The following is a 25,203-nucleotide window of genomic DNA, read 5'->3' as shown; positions in this document are numbered from 1 at the left end:
TGGCATTTAGTACCCTTAGTGATCCTTGTACAACTGGTTAACTTGAGATGATTGATAATGAAAGATGAAGAGAATGTGATATGGATGAAATGTGTTGATTTATGGACGAGCGTTCCGGGGAGGAACGACTCATGAATGAATATTGGAATTGGTAAAGTATGAATGTGGGCATGCTAAGCTGGCGGTTCATCCTGATTTCCGTGAGTACTCGTCCTCATGTAGAGGAGGGTAGGTCATGTGTGGGAACGGCAGGAGGTCCTAGTCCTTAGGGTTACTTTGGACAGATAGGACTAACCTTGGGTGGTAGCTGTTGAGGGTATCCCAGTTACTACATCACCCGGGTGCACGAACGTCGTAGCTACACAGATTTCATACAGTCCGGACAGTCAGTCTAGTATTAAGCTTTGCATGAAACGTATGATGAAATTTATCTTGTGTGTTTGATTGTGTGAAATGTATGTTTATACTTGAATTAAATTACATAAGCTTACCCTATTTCCTGTCTTGTCATGTATTCCCGTTCGTTCGTCTTTGTCATTGCGATAATCACCCTGTGGGTGGGAGCAGAAGGAGAAGAGTTGCTGGAAGAAGCATTGGAAGAGGCGCTGGAGGAAGATAACTTAGTAGAGGTAGAAGTTAAGACCAAGCAGTAGAACCCTTTGATCAGAATTACTTATGACGTTCGGTTTTTATTTTTTAGTCTTTCTCTAAGGTCGTTCGGCCTTAACCGTACGCTCTGTTTAGTGTAAGATTGATCTGAGTTATTATTGAATATGATTATTCTACTATATAGTTTTAAACTGTATTTTTAGGATGTTACATATATCTTATGTGAATTTTTTATCAAAACAAAAATAAATTTAAAAAATATTTATGAAAACAAGTATATTAGTCATCTCTACATACTACCTTTTATTAAATTACCTATATGATATTTGAATGTGTGTCTGAATGGGAAAAATGTATTGAAAATCCTACTAAATATATAAGATTGAATTACAGTTTTGTATCCAGAAAGTGTTAATGAGATTGTAGAATAAGACCTATTATAAAAAGTTTGATAGGTGTAATTGCGCGTGAGTAAGTGGTAGGGATTAAACAGTTCCTTATAATTAAATATGAAATGAATGGAAATTTCTGTCACTTGTTTATGATTCAAAGTGACATAGATAATTTGTACTATTTTAGAAAATCATTAAAAGGAATTAATGTAATTATATAAGAATTTGAATGTGAAAGGTAAATTAAAGGAGGGATGGTGATATAGATAATGTGCATGTATGTATGATGATGGGGGCGGAGCAAAAGAGAGTGACGCGTAAGGTGAGAGACTCGTCAAAGAGATTCGTTTGGGAATTCCACGTGTCAGAAGAACAGAGAGTGGTGGACGAAGACCGAGCGAGCTAAGGTAAGGTTAGCTGACTCCGTGTTTAGTTGGTTTCTTCCAAAAAGTAAAACATAAAGGAATGGGTAACCCCCATTGCCTGCACCCACACACTCACTTCACACCGCACCACACCACACCGCACCGTAGAAAACTTCTCTCTCTCTCTCCCTCTCACTCTTTCGCTCTCGCTAGGGTTTTCTTCCAATCGCATCTCGAATCTCGATTTCGCTAAGTCATCGCGCAATTCTCCATGGAGGTAACACCGTTTCGATTACTCAGCTGTCTACTCTGAATTTTTCTCCTTTCTCTCTTTTTCTTTTCCCACGCCCTGTCCTTTTCGATTAGGGAATCTTTCTCTTCCGAGACTCTTTGATTTGATCTGATTCCCTAGGAGTGCTAGTTGATTTGTTTCGCTGTGTTCCGAATCCTGTAGCCTGGCGGCGTGGGTTGTCAATTCGATTGGGATTTTATGTCCACAGTTCTTGTTGTTGTATGTTTGTGTCGATTTCAGCGGGGTGTTGTTTTGTAGGGTGCTGGGATGGAAGGGAATAATATCAGTGATGACAGTAATAAGTCTGAGGCGCATTTGACTTCCGCCGCTGCTTTTGTGGAGGGTGGAATTCAGGACGCTTGTGATGATGCCTGCAGCATATGCCTTGAAGCCTTCTGTGACAGTGATCCTTCCACGGTATGGTGTCAGTTTAATTGTTATGGTCGTGATTACTGTTGACTGCTTGTAAACCCTAATGATCAGGCTATTCTTATACCCTTCTTGCAGGTTACCAGTTGCAAGCATGAGTTTCATCTTCAGTGCATTCTCGAATGGTATTGTTATTCGGTTTCGATAATTAATTCTTTTTGAGTCAATCATGGGGATTAATGTTGATTGGGCTGGGCTGGACTTCGGTGGTAATGATGGGTGTTTCACTTATTACTATTATTATTATTATTATTATTATCATTATCATTACTATTATTCTTGCTGTGAATCTCTATTGTTAAAGCCGCTGCTATGTTTCTTGATCAGTGATTTGGGTTCCTAAAGTAAGGAATTTGTATGACTGTATTTTCTGCTGATGTACTTGCAGAAGGGGCTTATTAATAGAGTATTTTGCGGATATGTTTGTCTATTTTGAAGGAAAATATGCGTCTGGTGCTCAATTTAAAATAAGCTGTCATTATCAGCTGAACGAGAGAGTGTCATGAATTATTGTTATTTCTCTGAAGTTGGAATGAAGCTTTCACTGTTGTGCAGGCTTGAAAATTCCAGCGCTCGAGTATGTCAATGCCAATGACTCTCGGGGCTTATATCAACAACCAATTTCATATTGTTCCTTCAAGTCATTATATCGCCATTGTTTGAGGCACTTTATTGATCTATGGTTAGTCAAGGTTCTTGGAAATATCAGATGAATTTTATGAACAATAAACCAGTAGGGCCTGAACTTGACTGGTTTACAATTTGATAACTTTTAACAGTGTCCAAGTGATAAAAGGAACTTATTAATACTGTCCCAGAGTAAAAACTCCAATCATTATACAGTTGTTACACGTAAGTACAAACTTGCTTAGCTACTAGATCAATTCGTTGTTGTCCAAGTGAAAATTTTCCGCTGAACAAAGGAAATGTTTTGGGCAGTCTTCCAGTCTGTTATATGAGTTACTGTTGACTATTGATGCTCTGATTTTTGAAGTCTGTAGATATGGACATTTATAGCATGCTCCTGTTAGGCTCACAAATATGTTATACACGTAATTTCATGTTTCTTCCATGCCTTGTGGTTTATTCTTTAATTTCATGTACATATCCTGGTGAAAAAGAAATGTCGGTATCAAGGGAAAAAAACATTGGCTAATCTGTGCCCGCAGCCACAATCAATTGTTACGTAAATCGCTTAACAATCTTTGGAGGAAGACTTTGTATTCAGCTCTAACTTTTATCTTTTAGGTGTCAAAGAAGCTCCCAGTGCCCCATGTGTTGGCAACCTATCAGTCTCAAAGATCCAACAAGGTTTGTAGTTTTCGTGATGTTCTTAAATTCTTGTTTATTTATTAATCTGCTTCTGTCATTATTTGTTTTAGAGATTTATTTACTTGCTTCTCTGCTTTTTTTATATTTGCAGCCAAGAATTACTTGAGGCAGTGGAAAGAGAGCGAAACTTTAGGATCAATCCACCTAGAAATGCCACAATATTTCATCATCCAACACTGGGGGATTTTGAGTTACAACATGTTTGTAGTCTACTTATGCTAGTTTTGAAAGTATTTTGAACTGTTATCATGCATTACGGTGATTTTTGGGTTCTCATGCAGTTGCCAGTTGGAGCTAGTGATGCTGATCTTGAAGAGCGTATAATCCAACACTTAGCTGCGGCAGCAGCAATGGGAAGAGCACGCCACATTGCTAGAAGGGAAGGGCAGAGAAACAGGTCATCAGCTCAAGGTCGCCCACACTTTTTAGTTTTTTCTACTCATCCTAATTCGCCTCCCATGGCTCCTACTTCTTCCTCTCCATCTCAGAGGGGAGATGATGAAGCAACTCCTACTATTGCTGTTGCCAATCTGTCTCCATCTCCTGCAACAGGAGAACAATCATCACAACTGACTTTAGTTGCTCCTGTTCAAGCAGAGCAGGTCTCTGCTTCAGGATCTGGATCTAGTGCTCTTGGTACAGAACATCAGGGATCATCGTACAACAATAGGTCATTTTCATTTTCGGTTTTGAATCTCTAGATTATTTTTAAATGTTTATAAATTCATAATTGCCTTGTATTCTATATTTAGAAGTTGTCAACTTTTGGGTCTGAAAATTCATACAGGAGATCTCCTAATCAGTCATCTCCAAGTAGTCAAGACAGAGCAGGCCCATCAGAATTGCAGTCATTTTCAGAGTCTCTGAAATCTAAACTGAATGCTGTGTCATCAAGGTAGTAGACTTTTGTATGTTGCATGTGGATCTGGTAAAGTACAATATTCTGCCATTATAATTTCTATTTTTTCTCGTATTTCAGGTACAAGGAGTCAATTTCCAAGAGTACCCGAGGGTGGAAGGAGAGATGGTTTTCTCGTAACAATGCTATGTCTGATATTGGATCTGATGTTAGGCGAGAAGTTAATGCAGGGATTGCAACTGTGTCCCGCATGATGGAACGGCTGGAGACCAGAGACAGTAATAGAAGCAATATTAATTCAGCTCCAAGTAATTTAGAGGATGATTCAGTTCAAGGACCTAATGATCAGGCTTTAACTGGCACTGAACGTCTTTTGGGAGACAATAACACAAAAGCTTCTTGTGCTGCAGGTTCTAGTTCGAGTTAAGCATACAGAAGGAATTGCAAAAACTGAGATTTGTTCTGTCTAAAAGGTTAGATTTTTATTAGACTAAAATTTATTTAATGTGAAGTACTGACTGAAGATACATGTTTTGATCGCACCTTATCAGAACTATTTTTTGTAAAGTAATTACAGTCTCACTCATTCTTCAAAGATTTTACTTGCATTTTCTTCTTGGCTTTCTGTATTTTTAATCTTGGTCTGCATTCTTTCCTATAAAAAAATATATGTTGTTATAACCCCTTGAGATTTTGCTTTTGAAGCTTTCTGAAGGAATCTAGATTTGAATTCTTGTTTTAGCTACGCATGGAAGAGATTTTGTTAGTTCATTTTTATGGAATTGAATTTCCCTCTCATTAGTCCTAATTATCATTGTGGCATGCACTGGTTGTTTACCTGATTGATTGTTTATAATGTCGTGCTGATGAATGTTTCTACGATATCAGGTAGAAATAGGATTGCCCATTGGGGATGTGAAATTCCATGGATGTGATGCATTGCCTATTGGCTGGCGCAGGCCAGGCAAGTGATAATCCATTGGCCTGCAGAAGAAGACCTACAATTATGATTTTGGAAATAAAGAACTTGAAAAGGCTGCAGTGGTCTCTTTCGTTTGAAACTTAGGAACCTATATATGATTGTATATTCACATTGTAAACTTATTTATAGATATTTTTCAGATAATCTTTTACATAAAGTGCTATGTCCTCATGTGTTCCCAAACTCAACGACAATTGGGGGCATTAAGTCATACTCTGAAATTTCTGTTTGATTGTGAAACACGATCAGTATAGACTTTGCATAATCGTTGTTAAAATAGCGAGCATTCTTGGTAGGATAGGCCGATTTAGTGAAAAACAGAATGGGTGTTTCTTTCTGCACTTCATAAAATTCTTGGAAGGTGTTTCAGAATTTTATGAAGTGCCGGCGTGAGGTAGGTTTTTGAGAAACGAGTTGCAAAATTCACAAATTCTCATTCAAATATCTAGCACCTTTTCTCTCATCTCTCACTCGCTCAAACGCAATTTCTCAAGAGTCACTATTTTGAAGTATTGTTTTGTTCCGCGTTTCGCCTCTCACAACTATCTGCTTTTCTTTCGATTGTCTGTCCCTGTGCCTAAGCTTCTCGTTCCTTGTGTTCTGGAAGTTCTTTTATGGTTATTTTATGCGTTTAATGCCTGATATCAGTATACATTTTCTATTGCAAATTAATCAGAAATAGCTATGTTTATGATTTTTCAAAAGTCTTATTGCTTAGAGTAAAAATAAGAAAGAAACAGTAAAATAAATTTAGTAAATTAAATTAGTTTATCTTTAAATTAAAAAATAGAGAAAGAGATTTTGCAATACAGTTAATTTAATTTATAGTGTAGTGCAGACTATTTTGTTTTACATCTTATTAGCATTTGTAGAAGTCTTGGAAAAAAATTATGAAATCTTTTATAATATGTTAGTAATTATTTTTCAGTTTATATTAATGAAATATACTAGTTTGTATGAAGATAGTTTTTTATAATAAAATATTTACACATATACATGATAAAAACGAATCTTTAATAATACGTTACATTTTTAATTTAACTTTCTGTAATAAAAAATATCTTTTTATTGCTTCATCCAATTGTTTCCTTAACTCATTTCTTCACCATATGATCTGTATGGTTGTCTGTAACGGAAGAAACACGGTCATCTGGTTTTACCTCTCCATCGTTGTCACTCCAGCATACAGGGTTTCAGATATTTTGTTTACTCTTTTAATCAAACATAGATAAAAGGAGGAGATTAGTTTACACGGAAAATTCATTAAAATTGTTTTTTTTAATGGATAGAAAGAGACGTATGCTGTCACATAAAAATGGAAATTATATGTGAAAATATTTAACTTAAAAAAGAGGTTTAGTTTACTTTTACTTTTTCTCAATTCTAACATAATGATATTTTTACCTCTATAAAAAGACCACTTAATATATTACTATTTTAATAATTTTCAATTTAAGATACTAGTATATATATATATATATATATATATATTACTAAAATAGGCTGACTGATGAATATCGAAAGAATATGGAGAAACTTGGAGGATCATTTATAATTATAATAACTTTGTAGTGCAAGGGCATTTTGGAGAATCCATGTTGCTCGTTGTATATTTTAAGGCGTAAAACCCATTCGGTCAAGTCTGAAGTTAGAAAGGACAAATAATTTTTAACAAATGGTTATGTCAAAGGAGTTTCATTTTTTTAATATTATTAGCTGAAAATAAATAAATATAAATTTAATCATTTTCATAAAATTCATTAAATTTATTATACGAGAATAGTCAACTAACAGATATTATACAAATATTCTTTAAACCATTGGATAGACTATCCTCTTATAGACATTTCATGTTATGAAGTAACTAAAGATAATGACTGATATTTTAACATACTTTTTATTTGATATATCCATAATTTGTGAAATTATTTTTATTTACTCTTTTAAAATTAATTTAGAATATAGTGGCACCGACAGTTTTGGATGAAATGTGAGAATTGGGATAGTGCACGTGCCAGATCACACCACACAACAAAAGATGTTGTCGTGTGTTAGTGGAAACAAAAGTGCTCTAAACCTCGCAAAATTCACTATTCGAGTATAAACATTATGACAAATAAACTAGCAAGTGACTATTGTTTAAATGTTCTTTATGCTATTCAAGAATATGCCAATTCACATTAAATATATAATACATATGTATTATGTATAACTTTTAAAATGAATAAACAAAAATATTATGGAGTCAAACTCACGTTTGCGAGTGTTTATTCCTCCCAACACGAATTCATTCAATACAAAGGAAAATACTCTAATAATTTGAAAATATAAATGAAGAAACAAAAAAAAAATAGACCATCTTCATTTATTTCATTTAAAGAAAAAGGAAAAGAGGTTGGGATCCACGAGTATTAATTTTCCACTTAATCTAGTACAATTTTAAAATACCTAAAATTTTCTTATTGTACTTTTTTATGTATTTGTTTTCTATAAAATTCAATAAACTTATCTGTCAATATTGATAATGAATTAGTCAATGATATTAAACTTATTCTAAAGTCATGTTTGGAATTGAAACACACACTACACATGTCCACTAGAATAATTTTTTAATTTAAGAATCGGGATGCTTGTGATAATATTTTAACGTTCAAGTCAAATATGCGTAAGTAAATGATAAATATAGTATTTAATAAATTAAACGGTGAACAATATTACTTATAATATCTTTATAAGATTTTTCCTAGATAAATCTAGATTACATAAATCAAGATGGTAATTTTAAGATTTTGTTAACTTGATTTATTCATTTAATTTTTCATTAATCATATTAACTTTATTCAGAAAAACTTTAATTAATCATATTAATTTTATTAAGAAAAACTGATATAATCTAAGTATACATCGTTATAACTTTTGATTGTATTGAGATAATATCGTATTCAACTACCATAATAATTTTGGTACTGCATAATAATACAAGTTATATTTTTTAAGTGATTTATAAGAATAATGAATCATTTATAGACACTTAAGTCTATTTAGATTATTAATGTAAAAAAGAGTAACTGGGTTATTAGAGAAAATAAATGATTACATAAGAGAAAGCAATAGCATGGGAAGCCAAGTGGGCACCACCAACATTAACTACACTCTAACAATTTCTTCTTCTTCTTTAGTACGTAAATATCTTGCCCCCTCCAACACACCATAACTTAACTAGTACCTTTTTTTTCTCCTCATCAAATTTTCCAACAACACTGTTTAATGTCAATGTTCCAGCTGGCTAGTGGACCCCATTATAATGCTGTCCGATTCTTCCCTTTCCAACCAATACAGAATCGCCACGTGCTCACCCGCTTCCCAATGCAACCGACACATTCACTTGCGCTAATTTGCTATGCGCTAAATTCTGCCGCCAACTCTTCCATTCCAATTTCACTGCCTTTCGTAATAAGAAAAAAAGAAAAATCACGAGTTCGATCAGAATAAAACCACCGGATTAAAGAAATAAACACTTTTAAACTCATCCCAAACATGGCACAGTTTGTGTGATTAGCGTACAAGTTATTATGCTTCGGGTTATTTATCCACCAGACCGAAAACCAACAAAGGAATCGTACAGTTGCTGCTGCTCCTAGTGAAGTGGTGGTCGGGTTACTCTCAACCGCATTCCGGCCATGGGTCGCCGCATCTATGGCGTCTCCGACCTCCGTGTCTTCTACACCGTTGCCTGCATTCTGTGTGTTTTCCCTCAGGCATTAACGGCGCGAGACTCTTCTCCCTCGTCACCGACGGCTCAGATTAACTCCAACTCAATCTTAGTTGCTCTTCTGGACTCGCATTACACAGAACTTGCAGAGCTTGTGGAAAAAGCCATGCTGTTGCAGAAACTAGAGGAAGCCGTGGCGGCAAACAACATAACAATCTTCGCTCCGACCAACGAAGCTTTGGACCGGAATCTCGACTCTGATTTCAAGCGCTTCCTTCTCGAACCCGCCAACCTTCACTCCCTCCAAACGCTTCTCCTCTCCCACATCGTCCCCAGCCGAATCGGATCCCAAACCCTAATCCGCCACGTCACCACTCTCTCCAACCACCAAATCCGTCTCTCCGAAAACCTCACCACCGTCGACCAGGCCCGTGTTACCCACCCGGATGCCATAACCCGACCCGACGGTGTCATACACGCCATCGACCGCCTCCTCTTCCCCCGCTCCGTCGAGGACGACTTCAACCGCCGCCGCACTCTCCGTTCCATCTCTGCCGTCAAGCCCGAGGGAGCCCCGGAGGTCGACCCGAGAACCCACCGTCTCAAAAAGCCTCCCCCACCGGTGAAACCTGGCTCCCCGCCGGCTCTTCCGATCTACGACGCCATGTCTCCGGGACCTTCCCTGGCTCCGGCGCCGGCGCCGGGGCCGGGTGGACCGCACCATCACTTCAATGGCGAGAAGCAGGTGAAGGATTTCATCCACACGCTCCTCCACTATGGTGGATACAACGAGATGGCGGACATTCTCGTGAATCTAACGTCGTTGGCCGTTGAAATGGGTCGTTTAGTGTCTGAGGGTTACATTCTCACCGTTTTGGCTCCGAACGACGAAGCCATGGCGAAGTTAACGACGGAGCAGTTGAGTGAACCGGGTGCGCCGGAGCGGATAATGTATTATCACATTATACCGGAGTATCAGACTGAAGAGAGCATGTACAATGCAGTTCGAAGGTTTGGGAAGGTTCGTTACGATACTCTGCGGTTGCCGCATAAGGTGGTGGCGCAGGAGGCTGATGGGTCCGTTAAATTCGGGCACGGGGACGGGTCGGCGTATTTGTTTGACCCGGATATTTACACGGATGGTCGGATCTCGGTTCAGGGGATTGACGGGGTTTTGTTTCCGACGGAAGAGGAGGAGGAGTCGGAGCGGGTTAAAACCACTACCCGTTCGGGTCAACCCGCTGCAAAAGTTGTTTTCAAGCACAGGAGAGGTACGGTCCACTGTTGCCTTTGTTGTTTTTTTTCTTGTGCTTTTCTCTGGATTAGGAAAAAGGGAAGAGGTGATAGCGATGTCTTTGGCTGTCTGGATTTCTTTATTTTTTGTTTTTCTTTTTAAAGTGTTTTCTTTTATTGTGTGGCTGCTTTTGGTTAACTACATTGATTGGCTCACGTCGTTGTTATTTTTAGTTTTTGCTGTAGAATTGAATTCGGAAAATCCTGTTGAAGTTATGATTTGGGTTTAGTTTTGGCCTTGTGGGATCTAGGTGGGACTGGAAGAGTTGAAATTTGTTCTGTATTAGGTTGGTTTCTTTTGGGGTAGAAAACTAAATGAAGACATGTTTGTCTGGGATATCTTCAATTAGACATTTCGTGTCGGGTTTGTGATTACATGTTTGGTTCCAGCCAATATGATTCAATTCACGTTAGATATCATTTAGAAGCATGGTTTAATTCCAGCTAATATGATTTTAGGTAACTGATTATATAATTTTGGGATATGAAGTTGAAGCAACTTTAAGGAACTTTGGTGTTGCATAAAAATAACCGAGTTTTACTACTAATTTGTTATTAGAATGATAACATCCATAAATAAATCACGTCATATCAAAATCAATTCTATTAAAAATCTACTTTTCAAACACTCCCAAATTGTTTGATATGATAAATGAGGAATTGATGATTCTTGTTAGACAAATGCAGGGAATGGGAATGGGAACTACTTCACGTTATGATGGGAGGACTGTATTATTTGCTTGTTGTTACATTTCATACCATGCCAAACTTCTTTATTTTTGCCTTCTATCGTTAGATATTTACATGTGTGAGGTGAAGTTTCCTAAAGGTGAAACAGACGTTTTTTTAGGAGAAATTAAGGTTTTTTTGTCTTGACTTTAAATAAGAAAAGGGTTGAGAAACCCAGTGGCGGGGTTAGTGAATGTATTAGAGTTTTCTGAGTTGCCTTTGATGTGACTTTTTAGAGTAGAGTAAAACGTAGCTGTTGCTGATGAAGATTTAGGCCTACCAAATAGTAAATGTGAAATATGCACAAAATTGGTTTGCCTAGCTTTTGCATCTTCCCAGTCAAGTCAATGGCCATGTGCTACGACCATGTATATTTTCATATCTTTCCTTTTAAGCAAATAATGCTTGTGACTCTCTGAGCACGACCTACATCCTTAACATATCAAAATGTAAATTCTATAGTCAAATGATTCTTTTGTTTTTGTGGGGGTAAGTTATTTATACACATCTCTTTTCACATGCTAATCTAAATAAAGCAACTGTTTGTCCAAGGTTTGGTTCTTTTTGTCGAAACTGATTTCGTGAAATGTCATGTGCAGGAAAATTACTTGAAGCAGCATGCTGGATGCTTGGAACCTTTGGACAACATTCTAGATTCACCTCTTGTCAATGAAGAAGCCCACATTTTTCTGGCTTTCTCTAATCCTGAAAAAAATGATGTGAGATTTCAACTAGATAATTATCTTATTAATAGGATCTTATTCAGTGGAATGGTGACAGCATATATAATTTTACAAATGAGTTTTCTTTCTACCATATGTCTATTTACACACTGCTTGCACATGCTTTGATGCAGATCCAGTGGAAATCCGTTCAATGTAAAAAGTCAAAAATGAAGGCCATCTTTTGGTTGAATGGGATGTTGGCAGCTGCTTTGGGTGTGATTTTCCCACATTTTTGTCCATTATTTTCTTTTGTGCTTTTGAGTCCTTGAAGTCTTCATACCATATAGTGCATATATGTACTTAGATTCAGCTTCAATTTCATAGGTGGTTGGTTTGTTGTGTTGCTGGGATGAGAAGGTTTTCTGCAAATAATCAGGGAATTTTTCTTTAAGACATGTGCCCATTCAATAAGTAGTTTTACTGAAGAAATGGAAATGCAATAATAAAATGATTCTTTACTGTAATCTGACATTCCTTGCCTGCGAACTTATATTTTTCTGTTCTCACTTTCTTCCTTTTCTATCTGTATGAGCAAGACCATGATATATATATATATATATATATATATATATATATATATATATATATATATATATATATATATATATATATATATATATATATATATATATATATATATATGTGTGTGTGTGTGTGTGTGTGTGTGTGTGTGTGTGTGTGTGTGTGTGTGTGTGTGTGTGTGTGTGTGTGTGTGTGTGTGTGTGTGTGTGTGTTGTAAATAGTTTTGGCAAACCATTTTTTCTAATCCAATAAGTTATCATACTTAATCACCATTACCCTCGTGTTAAAATAACAGCTATCCAAAAGACAAAAGTGATTCTTCGAAGTTTCAAAGGGACTCAAAAGTTTAATTGGTTGACGGCATAATAATAAGAAGATGATGACATAATTCTTTATAGATTAAAATTAGTTTATGTTCAGGTTAATTTATAAAAGTTTTGTTATTTAAATATTTTATGGTGTGTTTACTTTGGAAGAATAATTTGGGAGAGAGTGAGTAGATGAATTTATTGTTGTTTTTTAGTGGATTTGGAGGTAAGTGACAGTGAAAATTAGTGTAAAATAAAAATAATTGTTTAATTGATAAAAATTAAAGATTATTAAAATCTCTCTAGTTATAAAGTAATATAAAATGATAATTGTTCATGTTATATTCATGAATAAAAATGTTTATAAAGAAGAAAAATTAAAAATTAATTTTAAAGATATAAAAAAATTGTAATAGTGTAGTGATCGTTGGTGGGCAAAGGCATAAGGGAGAGGAGGATTGTTCTAGGTTAAATAAAATTTTACTACTGGTGGATGCACTAATGTAGGGTAAAAGAAGTTTTGTACATTAGGTTTAAATAATATTTTTAGTGGGTTTGATAAAATTTTTTACCTTATTTTATAAACATTCATAAAACCATGGATGCAATTAGGCTTTTGCGGTTGGTTATCACTTCTTTCTCCCATGTTGTCGCTACCATGTCTCTTTTATATGTTACTCTTTTTTTCCAAGCCTCAATTGCCCATTTCTTCTCTTCTCTTTTGTTAACGCCTCCACCACCAACCTTGGAACCAAACACCAAAACGCCAAGCTAGGCTGCATCCTCCACCTTCGTTAGTGTCCACCATGAACCTTAGAACCTCCACCTTCGTCAAAGATCATGGCGCCTCCACCATCATGCTTGCAACCCAAACTTTACACCCACTTTAGAACCGAATACAACATCCAACATCCACACCAAAATGCCATGGAATCGAATACAATGCTCAAGAATTGAATACACCTATTTTGAAAATTGGGGAACCGAATAAAGAGAAATGGGAACTAGATACATGTTTATGTGTTTTTCTTCCTAAGCCTGGAACCAAATACACCTCAAAAAAATTTCATCTTCAACCAATGTTCTTCGTCTTCTTCATCTTCAAACATGGAATAATGCACAATGGCCAGCTCAATGTGTTTTTCGTATTACCAATGCACTTGTAATTGGTTCTCTACTGGTTAGAATCGAATATGTCAATGTGTGGAATTATAAAATAACTAGAGGACAAATGAGAGTTTATACCCTCCATCCCTCCAAATCTCACCACATTCACAGGTGATGGAAACCTTCTCCATCACACAATTTCCTGCAAATCAGTCATTGTATTTCTTTTAAAATGAACACAAATTTCACCTCAATTCGTCACTCTCAAAATTCGTTAACATTAAAGATGGAATTTAATTTATGAATAATTTTACTTTAGTTATAGGAAAAATTAATTCATTTTATCTTTTATTTTCTTTCTCTTGAAGACATTATTAAATAAGACTTTAAGTAGCATATGATACTTAAGATGTCTTTAGTAGAGAAAAATGTATGTAATGCCACTTGACACCAAGTTAATCCTAGCTAGAACACAATATTTTTTAGCTATAACATAGACGTATGTCTAAGCTAGCTCTACTAAGCTTACTAGTACTCACGATATGTAACACATGAAGTATAAAAATTGATTATGATCGTATAGAGGTATAGTAATTTTTTTTAACGAATAAGAAACTTTATGTACTTTATAAGATTAGAAAACTTATAAGAAGAGATGAACTTACAAGGACATAAAGATCCTTAACGGTCTTTTTGGTACCTATTATTAAGGGGAAAGCACAAAGGACTAGAGATATGAGGTCAAACAAGAAGAAATAAAAAAAGGAAAGAATGAAGGAACTGAAACTAACAATGTAAATTAAATATATAGATTTTTTTTGGATCCACATTAATAACAAAAAAAAAGTATTGAATTATAGTATAAATGGATATTTTCTTTAGTTGGTATCAAATTTGTTAAAAAAAGGCCTAACATTTTTATTCTTGAGCATCATTATATTAAGAGAGAAATAAATAAGGATACATAAACAATATAACATGGAAAGTTCAAATGCGCTTAAGCCTTTGATCATTGACCCTAAGTATACCTGCAATCTCTAGAACAAGAATTTAATTACACCTAACAACACTCTACTACAAAATTATAAGAAATGTCAAACACTAGCTCAGGTTGTCTTAAACTTGGGGCAAGAAACAACATAGACTTATAATTCATTATATAGTCACCAACATTCACTCCCTTTCTTATTCTAAGAGATATGAAATTTTTACAAAATGCATTATTTTCATCATACACAACAAACTCCACCATAATTAAAATAGACGCATTTTTATTGTCTACATTAGTAATCATACTTCACCATAAGAAAGTATCATCACTTAGAAATTAAATCATTCTAAGAATTTCAATACACCCTATATCAACGTTAACTAATACACGTGCATCATTCCCATACATCCTGCATTAATTTATCCAATATCTCTGTAAAATTACCACAATAAAATCTCATTTTAACATTGTCCAATCAAATACCGTCACGTATTAGAGTCCTCCAATCTCATATATGACCAACTAAGAGCTGTCACTTTATCTCTTTCTTCCTCAAACAAATATGAAAACACAACTCGCCTTCACTCCACAACTGTTGTCGAACCTCACGGTGCACGCCACAAAAGTCATATCCATGAGCTTAAACTATGTTTTCGATGTGACTTAAAAAATATTATATTTACATTAATACTCATTATCATATCTTACTTATCCATTTAAAAACTCAGACAAAAAGAAAATTTATTGTTCAAATTTACTCACAACTTGCACTTCAAAAAGCCATGCAATTTTTTACATCAACATTTTAAAATGTTAGCTACACAACATTAACTATACATATTTTCATTTATTTTATAATTTCTAATGAACATATAATAAATTCATGTTATCATCACTCAAATTTATATTAAAACATATTTTTCTTTTTTATCAAATTCCCCTACGACAAGCATATGATTTGTTCTTTTTTTGGTAGAAAAGGGCTACAAAATACTATGTCATGTTTTTCCTTTTAATGGTAAAAAACTTTCAAAGTTATTATTAATTTAATAAGTAATTATGAAAGAATATATATATAATTAGAATTTTTCTCCTAAACCCTAAACCTTAAACCCTAAACCATAACTCTTAACCCATAAACCCTACACCCTAAACCCTAAATCATAACCCTAACCCCTAATACATAAACCCTAAACCCTCATCAATAAACCCTAATCCCTAAACATTAAATCCTAAGCCCTAAACCATAAACCCTAAACCATAAGCCATAAACCATAAACCCTAAACTTTAAACCTTAGACCCTCATCCCTAAACCCTCATCCCTAAACCATAAACCCTAAACCCTGAACCCTAAACCATAAACCCTAAACCCTACACACTAAACCCTAAACACTAAACCATACACCATAAACCCTAAACTTTAAACCTTAACCCTAAACCATAAACCATAAACCCTAAACACTAAACCCTAAACCATAAACCATAAACCCTAAACCCTAAACCTTAAACCATAAATCCTAAATCCTAAACCATAAACCATAAACCCTAAACACTAAACCATAAACCCTAAACACTAAACCCTAAACCATAAACCCTAATCCCTAAACCCTAAACTCTGAACCCTAGACCCAAAACATTAAACCCTAAACCCTAGATTTTAAGCTTAATTCAATCCCACTGACTTTTAAGATAATGTTTACATCATGTTTATATATTATGAAATTTTCTTATCTAGTTATTATGAAACTTCAAACACATGTCCCCCACGTCAAAACATATGGAGCGTGAAATTATACAATGATAGGTGGTCTAGTAGCGATTCGATAACAAATGAAAGAATATATTCAATAATTAAGAAGCTTCGCTAGGATAGACTCTAACTCATGATTTGATACTAAGTTAAGAAAGAAACTTTTAAGCTTCACTCAATCCTACAAAACCGACTAAAATCCAAATTTTAACAAGTTGCATTAAGTTGGTTTTAAGGTGTATAACAACAATGTTGTATTTTATTTTTATATCATTTGTACGTTACATATAAAACTTTTTTAATCTACTCAGCATCATTGTTATTATACGTTTAAAAAAAAACTCAATAAAGATGATGTATTTCATGCATTACCAAAATATAAGAATAAATTTTATATGAATACGAGAAAATTCATTTTTGCATGTAAATTTAGGAACAAAAAATATACTTAATAATTTTTTAAAAATATCTTTTTATATAATAAATGAAAAATATGCCATTAATATATTAAATAACGTTTTAAATTATAACATAATGACTGAATGTACGAATGAATACTTGTTACTTAAATTCTTATACTTGTTATATTAAACATCTATTTTGCATAAAGGTAAATACCTGTTTTATGTTTTGTTTATCCAATCTCTCCAGAAATTTTTACAATCGCCACAAATATTCCAATAGAATATAAAGTTACAACTTTTGGTATTACACAATACTGATCAAATTGATAGATGTCAGGTTAAGGATTTACTTCACACACCTAAAAAAATATTAATTTTCGCAATTTTTAATAAATTTCTTAATTTTTAATAATGCCTTAAAATATCACTCACAACAATCAATCTTCTGTCTTTATAATAAAATGATAATTTCTTTTTTCAACTTATTTTGTCGTGTAATAAAATATCAATTTTATTTTTTCTATATTGTTTTTAATCTTAACTTTTGTATTTCAAACATATAAAAATATTTTCGTTTTATATAAATTACAATTCTATTACATTTTTTATAATTAAAAACAAAATTTAAATAAAAAACCTACTACTAAAAGTTTAAGGTAGCAGTATTTAATATGAATCTTAATCAATGAACTCACCTAGGATGACATGGTCTAGCCTAATCAAATTGATTGTTAGCAACAATTAATAATATCTATTTAAAGCACAAGAAAAAGTCAACTTACCATATGAAGATGGTAACGAATTCCTGTTGTTATAAGTTACTCATTCACTAGGGTATTGCAAAATTAATCTTCCCTTGTAAGTATTTAATATGTTCAGATGAGAGGAGGACTAAACATCTTAGGATGATAAATACACCTCTTTTTGTAGATATTGACTAAATTTATAAAAGATTTTGATAAGGAATTGTTGCATTGAATAAACATGAATATAAATATATATAAATAATATTGAGTTTTTAGATTGGGTATGAAAATGATATCAGGGTGACAAATAAATTTATCTTTGTGAATATTGTTTCAACACGTTTATGCTTTGATGAAATTTTTTTGCATTGACTAGACATGAGTATAAGTATGAGTAATATTTAACTTTTTTAATGAGTATGAAGATGAAAATGATGTACTTAGCTGCTCGTCTTCATTCTTATACCTACCATCATATTCATTTTTGTTTAAATTATTTAAATACTTATAATCTATTAAATAATTGTCATGAAATTAATTTAGATCTCAAAGATTTTTTTTTTCTTATACAACATTTATGCAATTAGGTTCAAATGATGTATCTCATTATTTTGTCTCATATTTGAATATTTATATTCTTTTAGTTATTATATATTTTTTTCACATGAGAATGTTTAAGTTCTGAATTTAAGTGTTCAATGACATAAATATTATATTTATTAAGTACGATACAAAACTTATATTTTTATTCTCTTGTTATTAATTTTTTTCATTTGAGGAATTTTTTTGTTTCATTAAAATAATTTTTTTATCTCTCAACAGTTCGACTAGGTTGATATTTGAATTTTTTTTTTTAATTTTTGTGTTTCATATTACCATATCTTTAATTATATATTTGTTTTGTTTTGTGTGATTTCACTTCATAGTCTAACAATTTTTTTTTTCTAAGACACATTTGATCATTGTTTTTAATATTTTTATTTGTTACTTATTTTTATCATGTAGAATACTGTTTTGATATTTTTATATAATTATTTTTATTGTCTAAATCATTATTATAAGTTTAATTTTATCAATATAAATTGTATAAATAAATTTTATTTACTATAATATAATAATTTAATGTAATTGTCATTAATTATTTTTATCATCATCCAAAGTTTAAAAGATGAAAAATCTGTCAAATTTCAATTATTATTAGTTTAATATTTGTTCTTTGTATGATTTTGATCAAGTGATATATTATAATTCTTATTAAGTATAGAAAAAAGAAATTTAATTAGAATTCAAAAAATTGAAGTAAAAAAACATTAACTTTTTAATTTGAATATTTTTTCCTTTTATATATTTTTTTAAATATTTTTAAATTTTTTCAACTTAATGTTTCTAAATTTAATAAATGTTGACCAATTCTCATAAAAAAAAATTGTATTCTAATATAAAATATATATAATTATAATTCTTTTCAAAATATTTAATGTTGAAGAAATGAAAATACACTCCTTTTTCTATTACATATTTGATAATATTAGGTACCTTTGACATAATTTTTTTATTTATATTACTAGGCAGAGATAAGGATGTGACAAAAATTTTATACTGAGAAAGATAAAGACGATTTTTTTCTTTCCAATAATGAATACGAGATAGCGAAACTCATTCCTTGTTTTATCATTCTTAGATGAGACCTTAATATACAAAATTTATATTATTTTTTATTATCTTTTTTCCTAACTTATTTTTAGTTCAAATACTAATTTTTTTATTTTTTATAATTATGTGACTTTGATTTAATCAATATGATATTATGATATAATTATAATTTTTTTAATATTTGAATATTGATGAAAAAAGTATGTATGCTTTTAATATTAAATCAGTTATAATATTATGTCACTACAAAAATAATATATTTTAGCAGAGGTTATTTTTCGGCGGTTTTGAAAACCCCAAAACTTTTCGACGATTTATAACTAAAACCGTCGCTAAAGTCTTTTTTTTAATTTTTAAAATAAGTTTTAATCCCTAAATATCTATTCACCCTCCCCGTGCCTTCATCATTTATCTTATTTTCCTAATTTTTCTCCAAACCCTATTTCCTCGCACATAGTCATTTTCCCAACCCATTCCCTGCACCATCTTCGTATTGTTCTTCTCTTACTTGGGCTGAGCATTGTGTTCGTCGTCGAGGCATCGTGGTGTTCTGGCGTGTTCTCCCTGGGAAATTAAACTATAGATTCGTTCATGCGGCTTAGAATCCTGGCGAGAAATCTTTCTGATTCGTTTGTCTCCTATATCTTATTCTCGAAATTTTAATTTTGCTTTCTTCCTTCTTCCATCTACTGCTGTTTACTACTTTCATATTTGTTTGGTCTCTTTAAAAGTGTGTGTTATTTACTTGTATAATTTTACCTACCTCAACCGCATGTCTTTCCTGCCTTGGCTTTCCCTTGGAACCCCACCCTCCCTCGCGCGCTTCTCTTAGAGATTGGGAGACCATTAAATCCAACGATTCCTTGCTTGGACTCATGTGCAGACAGTTGGAATGGCAGTGGCGAGGGATGCGAAGGAAGGAGAGGAATCCGATGGTCTGAGAGGCGTTCTACTTTTTCGAGGAATAGATCCTCCAAGACACAAAAAGCGCCATAGAAGAAAACGGAGGCGATGCCAAAGTTGTTCTGATTTAGGGTTTATCTTCTCGCACAATCCAAAGTTGCGCTCACCACCACTGGTTTAAATTCTACACCTTCTCGAAAAGCCCTTGAAGCATTGGCGACGTCTTCGTCGTGGTCTCTCTTGCTCACACTAGAGTCACTCTTTGTTCTCTATCGCTCGTACCGCGTTGTGTGTCAAAAGGGATTGGATTTGGTCGTTGACTTCTGAACGCGGTGAGAAATCGAAGGTTGGAGTGAGTTTTGATTAATGTCGGTTTTTGTTTGTTGTTATATTGACCCAACTTTGCTCTTTGTTCTTTAAAGTTTAAAATTTGCAATTTCAGAAACCCTAGGTTGGTTTGTTCGAATCAGTTCGAGGTCCAATCGCCCTCTGCACCAGGTAATTATGAATTGGTTATAATTGGGTTAGTTTTAATTGGATGTATAATATTACGAGAGCACATGTTGTTAATCCCATCAATATTTTTCAAATGGAGTGCCCCTTTGGACTCGTGACATTGAGGAGGAGATAGTTCCTCTCTGCAGGTAAGTTCAACTTCTTCTCCAGTTCTGGAATTTACACACCAGCTAATTACATGAAAAGTGATAAAAAAAATGTATTTGATACAGAGAGCTTTATTTATTTGTGTTCCTCTAAAAATCAGGTTTTGTGCTTCGCCCTGGATAACAACTCTTTAAATATTTTGACAATAGATGTAAGCTTTATAGTGATGTAACTCCTTAGTATTTCGTTCAACATAGTAAAAACTGAAATAAAATATTATAATACTCACATTTTGAATTCCCACCTGATCCATGTATGGCCGTTTACAGGATATGTGATGGATGCACAAGGAAGTCGTTGCCATGCAAAACTTTGACTAGCTTTGCATCCTAATCTGGGGCTACAAATATCATAATTAGCTCCTAATCTGGGGTCTACAAATTCTTTGACCAGCTTTGCATCCAGAAGTGGTTTGGCCTGATCAAAGCACAACTTGGTTAGTATCTGTCTTTCTAAAGTTATTAGCATATGCAACATATACTTTTGTAATCCGGTCTTCCCTAATTAAGAATCTTAGTTGAAAGTAGTGCAGAAGATTGTTGAGAAGGTGAAGAAGCCAAGGATTTGAGTAGAGAAAGTGAAATATTGGAGGAAAGGGAGGTTGCTAAAAAGCTTGCCAAGATAAAAGAGAGTAAGCTTTCTTAAGAGCATGGTGACAGTAATTTCTGGTCCATGAAACATTTCCCATAACTAAAATATTGATGGAAGCTGTTCTGGACTTTTTTTAATTCAAGTAAAATTGTCTTGCTATTTGGGAAACTTAGAAACTAGGCATGTTGCTATATAGTAGAACAATGGTTGAAATTTATGAGAACTTGTCACATACAGGGGCTTTTTCTTATCTCTAGATTTTACTTCATTGCTGAAATTGTTGGAAACTGTAACTGAATGACGTTGTATAGGTGGCAAGTCTTCTGTCCTACTCGATGTCAAGCCTTGGGATGATGAGAGCGGCATGAAGAAGTTGGGAGAGGTTGTCCGCAGTATTGAGATGCCTGGTTTATTGTGGAGCACTTATGTTCAAAGTTTCATAAACTTTTCTCCCTCAAAGTTTCATAAACTTTTCTCTCATTCATTCTCAAAATTAACTATCCTTTTGCTACTTTCTTTACTTTTTTCCTATAAATTTGTCAAACTCTGCATAACCAGAAGAAGGTCAGAACATAGAACTTCACCAATTTTCTGGTTTAATATGTACTACATTTGGATTTGCCTTCGAAGTTTTCATTTTCCAACAAAGTGTTGTCATGCCTTTTATACTTTGAGAATGTGTATTCAGAATTTTCAAACATGTCAAGTTCTAACTTATATTTTAGTGTAACTGTTACTCAGACACAAGACTATTCAACTTTTATATAAACTTTATGCTGATTTTACTATTTTTGAGCTCACAAGAAATTAGTTTTGTGTGGTTTTCCATGTGCTAATACAAGTTCAATTTGCTATAGCACAAGTTGATGTTGGTCTTTCCTTGATTATGAATTGCAAGTTAGGAAGTATGTTGAGAAGATTGGTTTGTGTTTACATGATAAAGAAAAGAGGATTCTGCAGTGCAAAGAGAAGCATTGGGCGAATGCAAACAATCTTTTATTATTATTATTGCTGTTTTGTTATTATTATTATTATTTTTGGTTGAATGTAGGGTATCCTTTAGCGAAGAGTCAACAACTAATTCTTTGAGGTACTAAGATTTATTTAAGAGCCGACAACCGGCATCTCCCATCAGTAGTATTCCTTACATCCATTTATTATTTTTATGTTATCTATGATAAAAATTATGCTTATCTGTTCTTATTCAAATTACATCAGGAAAGGCGTATGGTTTTGGGATTTTGATCATCAACAAGAATATCCTATTCAAATTACATTATGCTTATTTATTTTTGTTTGACCATTCTAATATCTGACATGAGTAAAACTTGTAGCAAATCTTGACTGAATATCCTATTCATTTAGTTCTTTTGTTGGACCAGATTTGCTGAGATTTCGTCCAGTGATGATTCTGGTGAAAACAGCCCTGACATTTCTGATCACAAAGAGAAAGTGGAAGAAGTTGATACTGTTGTAAATGATCATAATAGCTCAAATATCCTTATTGAGTCAGGTATACCCTTAAAATTGTGGGTGAAAAATCTTATGTGTTTTTTCAAGCAATTATATAAACCTCGTCCCTGTATTTTGCATATCATTTCTAAGGCTATACCAAACTAGCCCAGATGCTTTAATAGTTGGTTGGTTGGATGGTTGTGTTCAACTTTAGTTTTCCTTTTGATCACCTGGCCACTTGGAATTGATAAGTTGCTTGCTCTTATATATTTTTATATTATCATTGAGTTTGTATTTTATATTCCTTAATTCACAGATACAGAAAGAAACTGTAGTTTTTGACCTTGATAAGGAGGATGATGCACCGGGACATCCACTCAACCAGGAAAATAATGAGTATGTGTCTCAATCTACTTCAGTCAGTGCATCTACTAAAGTTAAGTCCAGTAATCGTGGTTCCCTTGTCCAGGCTACTATATCCACATTATTCAAGAAAGTGAATGAAAAGGTAAGCTTTTGAAACTACTAGCTTCGAAGAACAATGTTAAATTGTTTGTTCATCCCTTATTCATTTTATAAGTATATAACATTTGAATGCGTGCATTAGTCCCCCAGTTAATAAAATGGAAGAAAGTTAGGGCGTGGAAAAGGATAAAATGGAAGAACATTAGAAATTTTAGTCATTTCTTCTGGGTTGTACTGTTACCTGTGTTTTTTTTTTATATACCAGTGCACACATTTTCTCTGCATTGTTTGGCATGTTTTACGTGATTCATCCTAGGTCTTTTTTGATTAATATATCCTAGGCATTGTTTGGCATGGTTTTAGTCATTTGATTAATGTTCCCATGTGTGAACCTTTGTCAACATATCCTCACATCTATGATCTGATCCATGCAACAAACATCGAATCACTTATAAAGGATGCCTCTGCCAAAAACAGGTATTTTCATTCTAAAGTGCTAATTTGAATTCACAGACTTGGCTTTCTTCTACATTTTTGGGGTCATGATGATGTGATTGAATTTTTGTTTATGAATTTTAAATTTCAATTGATGCTTTCAAACATCTGTTAACATGAATAATTGGATAAAGCGTTAGCAAAAACTTGCTACTACCTTAATTGACGTGTAGCTTGTTAGTTTCATCATAGTTTTGTACCAAAGTCAAGAATGCATGTGTATACAGTCATGGTTTTACTACTTAATAAACAAAAGATTATAGTCAAATGTAGTTCTAAGTTGCAGATACTAACAAAAAAAGTGAGAACATTTGTCATATTGTATCATCCTTGCAAACACAACTGTTCACATAAGATGAACTCACTCTGATTGCTTCATGATTTCATTGCAGATGTAACCTTATTGATTTGATGGTGGAATTGGATCGAATTTTACTCCCAGAAGGAACTGTGGTGGTGAGGGATACCCCTGAAGTAATTGAAAGAGTAGCTCGTGTTGCACATGAAATAAAGTGGAAGCCCTCTATATAATAAAGAACTCAAATCACACGACAGGAAAAACATTCTAAATGCAACCAAGACCCTTGGAGGCTCTAATGCTCATCCCACTAACATAGTTGCGTAGTTTAGGTAAAATTTCATTCTCACCGTTTCGGTGGATGAGGATTTTAAGGTTACATAGTTGCGTAGTTTAGGTAAAATTTCATTCTCACCCTAAACATTCTAAATTGCATTTTTTAAGATATATAGTTTTATGTACAAATAATGTATTAAATCTTATTATACAAATTTAATGTATGAAATGAATTTTGTTTGTTCAATTGAATCTGTTTGTTATGAGAGTATAATGATTATAGATTGATGGAATGTCATAATACAGAAAAATAGATTGAATGAATATAAATATATAGATTTTTTTTTAAAAATGATTTTCCGGTGGTTCTGGAAAACCCCAGGTAAATATCGGTGTTTTGTGAAAACCTCTGCAAGTAACGGCGGTTTTGGAAACCTCAATAATTACTGGCGGTTTTTGTGAAAACCCCTGCTAGTACCGGCGGTTTTCAAAACCGCCGGTAATTGTGACGTTGTTTTTTCCGGTGGTTTTTTTAACCGCGGGAAACAGATTTAGGGGGGGTTAAAACCCCCCGATAACGTAAAAAATAACCCCTGGTAAAATTAGACATTTGTATAGTGTGTTCTCTTTATTATGAATTTAATTTTTTATAAAAATATTATTTAATTAATATTTTGAACAGTAAAAAACGTGTATAAAAGATTAAAAAGATGAAAATATATTTGTAATCTTCTTTCAAATTACACAACCTATACAATCTATAATACTATTTCAAGTAACATAATTTTGGTTTAGATTGTGTAATTAATTATTGTTATAGTGCTACGGGGGAGTGTGAGAAGAAAATATAGAGTGA

At 33.4% G+C, this 25,203-nt stretch overlaps 2 protein-coding genes and 1 long non-coding RNA gene across 13 annotated transcripts; all 3 read left to right on the top strand.

Annotated features, from left to right (window-relative positions):
- Positions 1–1,432: 1,432 nt before the first annotated feature.
- On the top strand, positions 1,433–5,537 carry LOC108334141 (E3 ubiquitin-protein ligase RHF2A). Of its 5 annotated transcripts, none has more exons than XM_017569803.2 (10): positions 1,433–1,643; positions 1,917–2,075; positions 2,166–2,212; positions 3,336–3,398; positions 3,511–3,619; positions 3,701–4,089; positions 4,207–4,314; positions 4,399–4,586; positions 4,689–4,751; positions 5,167–5,537. In XM_017569803.2, the coding sequence occupies exons 1-9, from the start codon at positions 1,638–1,640 to the stop codon at positions 4,703–4,705; spliced, it is 1,086 nt and encodes a 361-aa protein (XP_017425292.1). In that variant the 5' UTR covers positions 1,433–1,637; the 3' UTR covers positions 4,706–4,751; positions 5,167–5,537. The 5 variants fall into 5 exon arrangements, with proteins under 5 accessions (XP_017425292.1, XP_017425291.1, XP_052726322.1 ...); XM_052870362.1 differs by lacking the exon at positions 1,433–1,643 and adding an exon at positions 2,643–2,769 and having other exon boundaries at positions 3,701–3,830; positions 3,972–4,089; positions 4,399–4,751; XM_052870361.1 differs by lacking the exon at positions 1,433–1,643 and adding an exon at positions 2,643–2,769.
- Positions 5,538–8,664: 3,127 nt separating this feature from the next.
- On the top strand, positions 8,665–12,183 carry LOC108332357 (fasciclin-like arabinogalactan protein 15). Its single transcript, XM_017567583.2, has 3 exons — positions 8,665–10,243; positions 11,594–11,713; positions 11,851–12,183. Exons 1-2 carry the CDS (start codon positions 8,941–8,943, stop codon positions 11,665–11,667), a joined length of 1,377 nt encoding a protein of 458 aa, XP_017423072.1. The 5' UTR covers positions 8,665–8,940; the 3' UTR covers positions 11,668–11,713; positions 11,851–12,183.
- A 7,522-nt stretch (positions 12,184–19,705) lies between these two features.
- On the top strand, positions 19,706–21,394 carry LOC128194799 (uncharacterized). Of its 7 annotated transcripts, XR_008246177.1 has the most exons (5): positions 19,706–20,436; positions 20,547–20,602; positions 20,700–20,867; positions 21,161–21,203; positions 21,295–21,394. It is a non-coding gene; the product is annotated as an uncharacterized LOC128194799 (long non-coding RNA). The 7 variants fall into 7 exon arrangements; XR_008246171.1 differs by having other exon boundaries at positions 19,706–20,602; XR_008246174.1 differs by having other exon boundaries at positions 19,706–20,602; positions 21,285–21,394.
- Positions 21,395–25,203: the final 3,809 nt, after the last annotated feature.

Source organism: Vigna angularis, chromosome 11, assembly GCF_016808095.1.
Source record: "Vigna angularis cultivar LongXiaoDou No.4 chromosome 11, ASM1680809v1, whole genome shotgun sequence".
In the NCBI taxonomy this organism is placed as follows: Eukaryota; Viridiplantae; Streptophyta; class Magnoliopsida; order Fabales; family Fabaceae; genus Vigna; species Vigna angularis.
The sequence above is the reverse complement of the archived record's forward strand: the minus strand, read 5'-3'. Positions and strand labels throughout refer to the sequence as shown.

Excerpts from the sequence above, each read along its gene's own strand:
- LOC108334141 (XM_052870360.1), top strand. The coding sequence starts at position 2,023 with ATGATGCCTGCAGCATATGCCTTGAAGCCTTCTGTGACAGTGATCCTT. Across the intron at positions 2,076-2,165 it reads GTGACAGTGATCCTTCCACG|GTTACCAGTTGCAAGCATGA; the intron begins GTATGGTGTCAG and ends CCCTTCTTGCAG. Across the intron at positions 2,213-2,642 it reads CTTCAGTGCATTCTCGAATG|GCTTGAAAATTCCAGCGCTC; the intron begins GTATTGTTATTC and ends ACTGTTGTGCAG.
- LOC108332357 (XM_017567583.2), top strand. The coding sequence starts at position 8,941 with ATGGGTCGCCGCATCTATGGCGTCTCCGACCTCCGTGTCTTCTACACC. Across the intron at positions 10,244-11,593 it reads TGTTTTCAAGCACAGGAGAG|GAAAATTACTTGAAGCAGCA; the intron begins GTACGGTCCACT and ends TGTCATGTGCAG.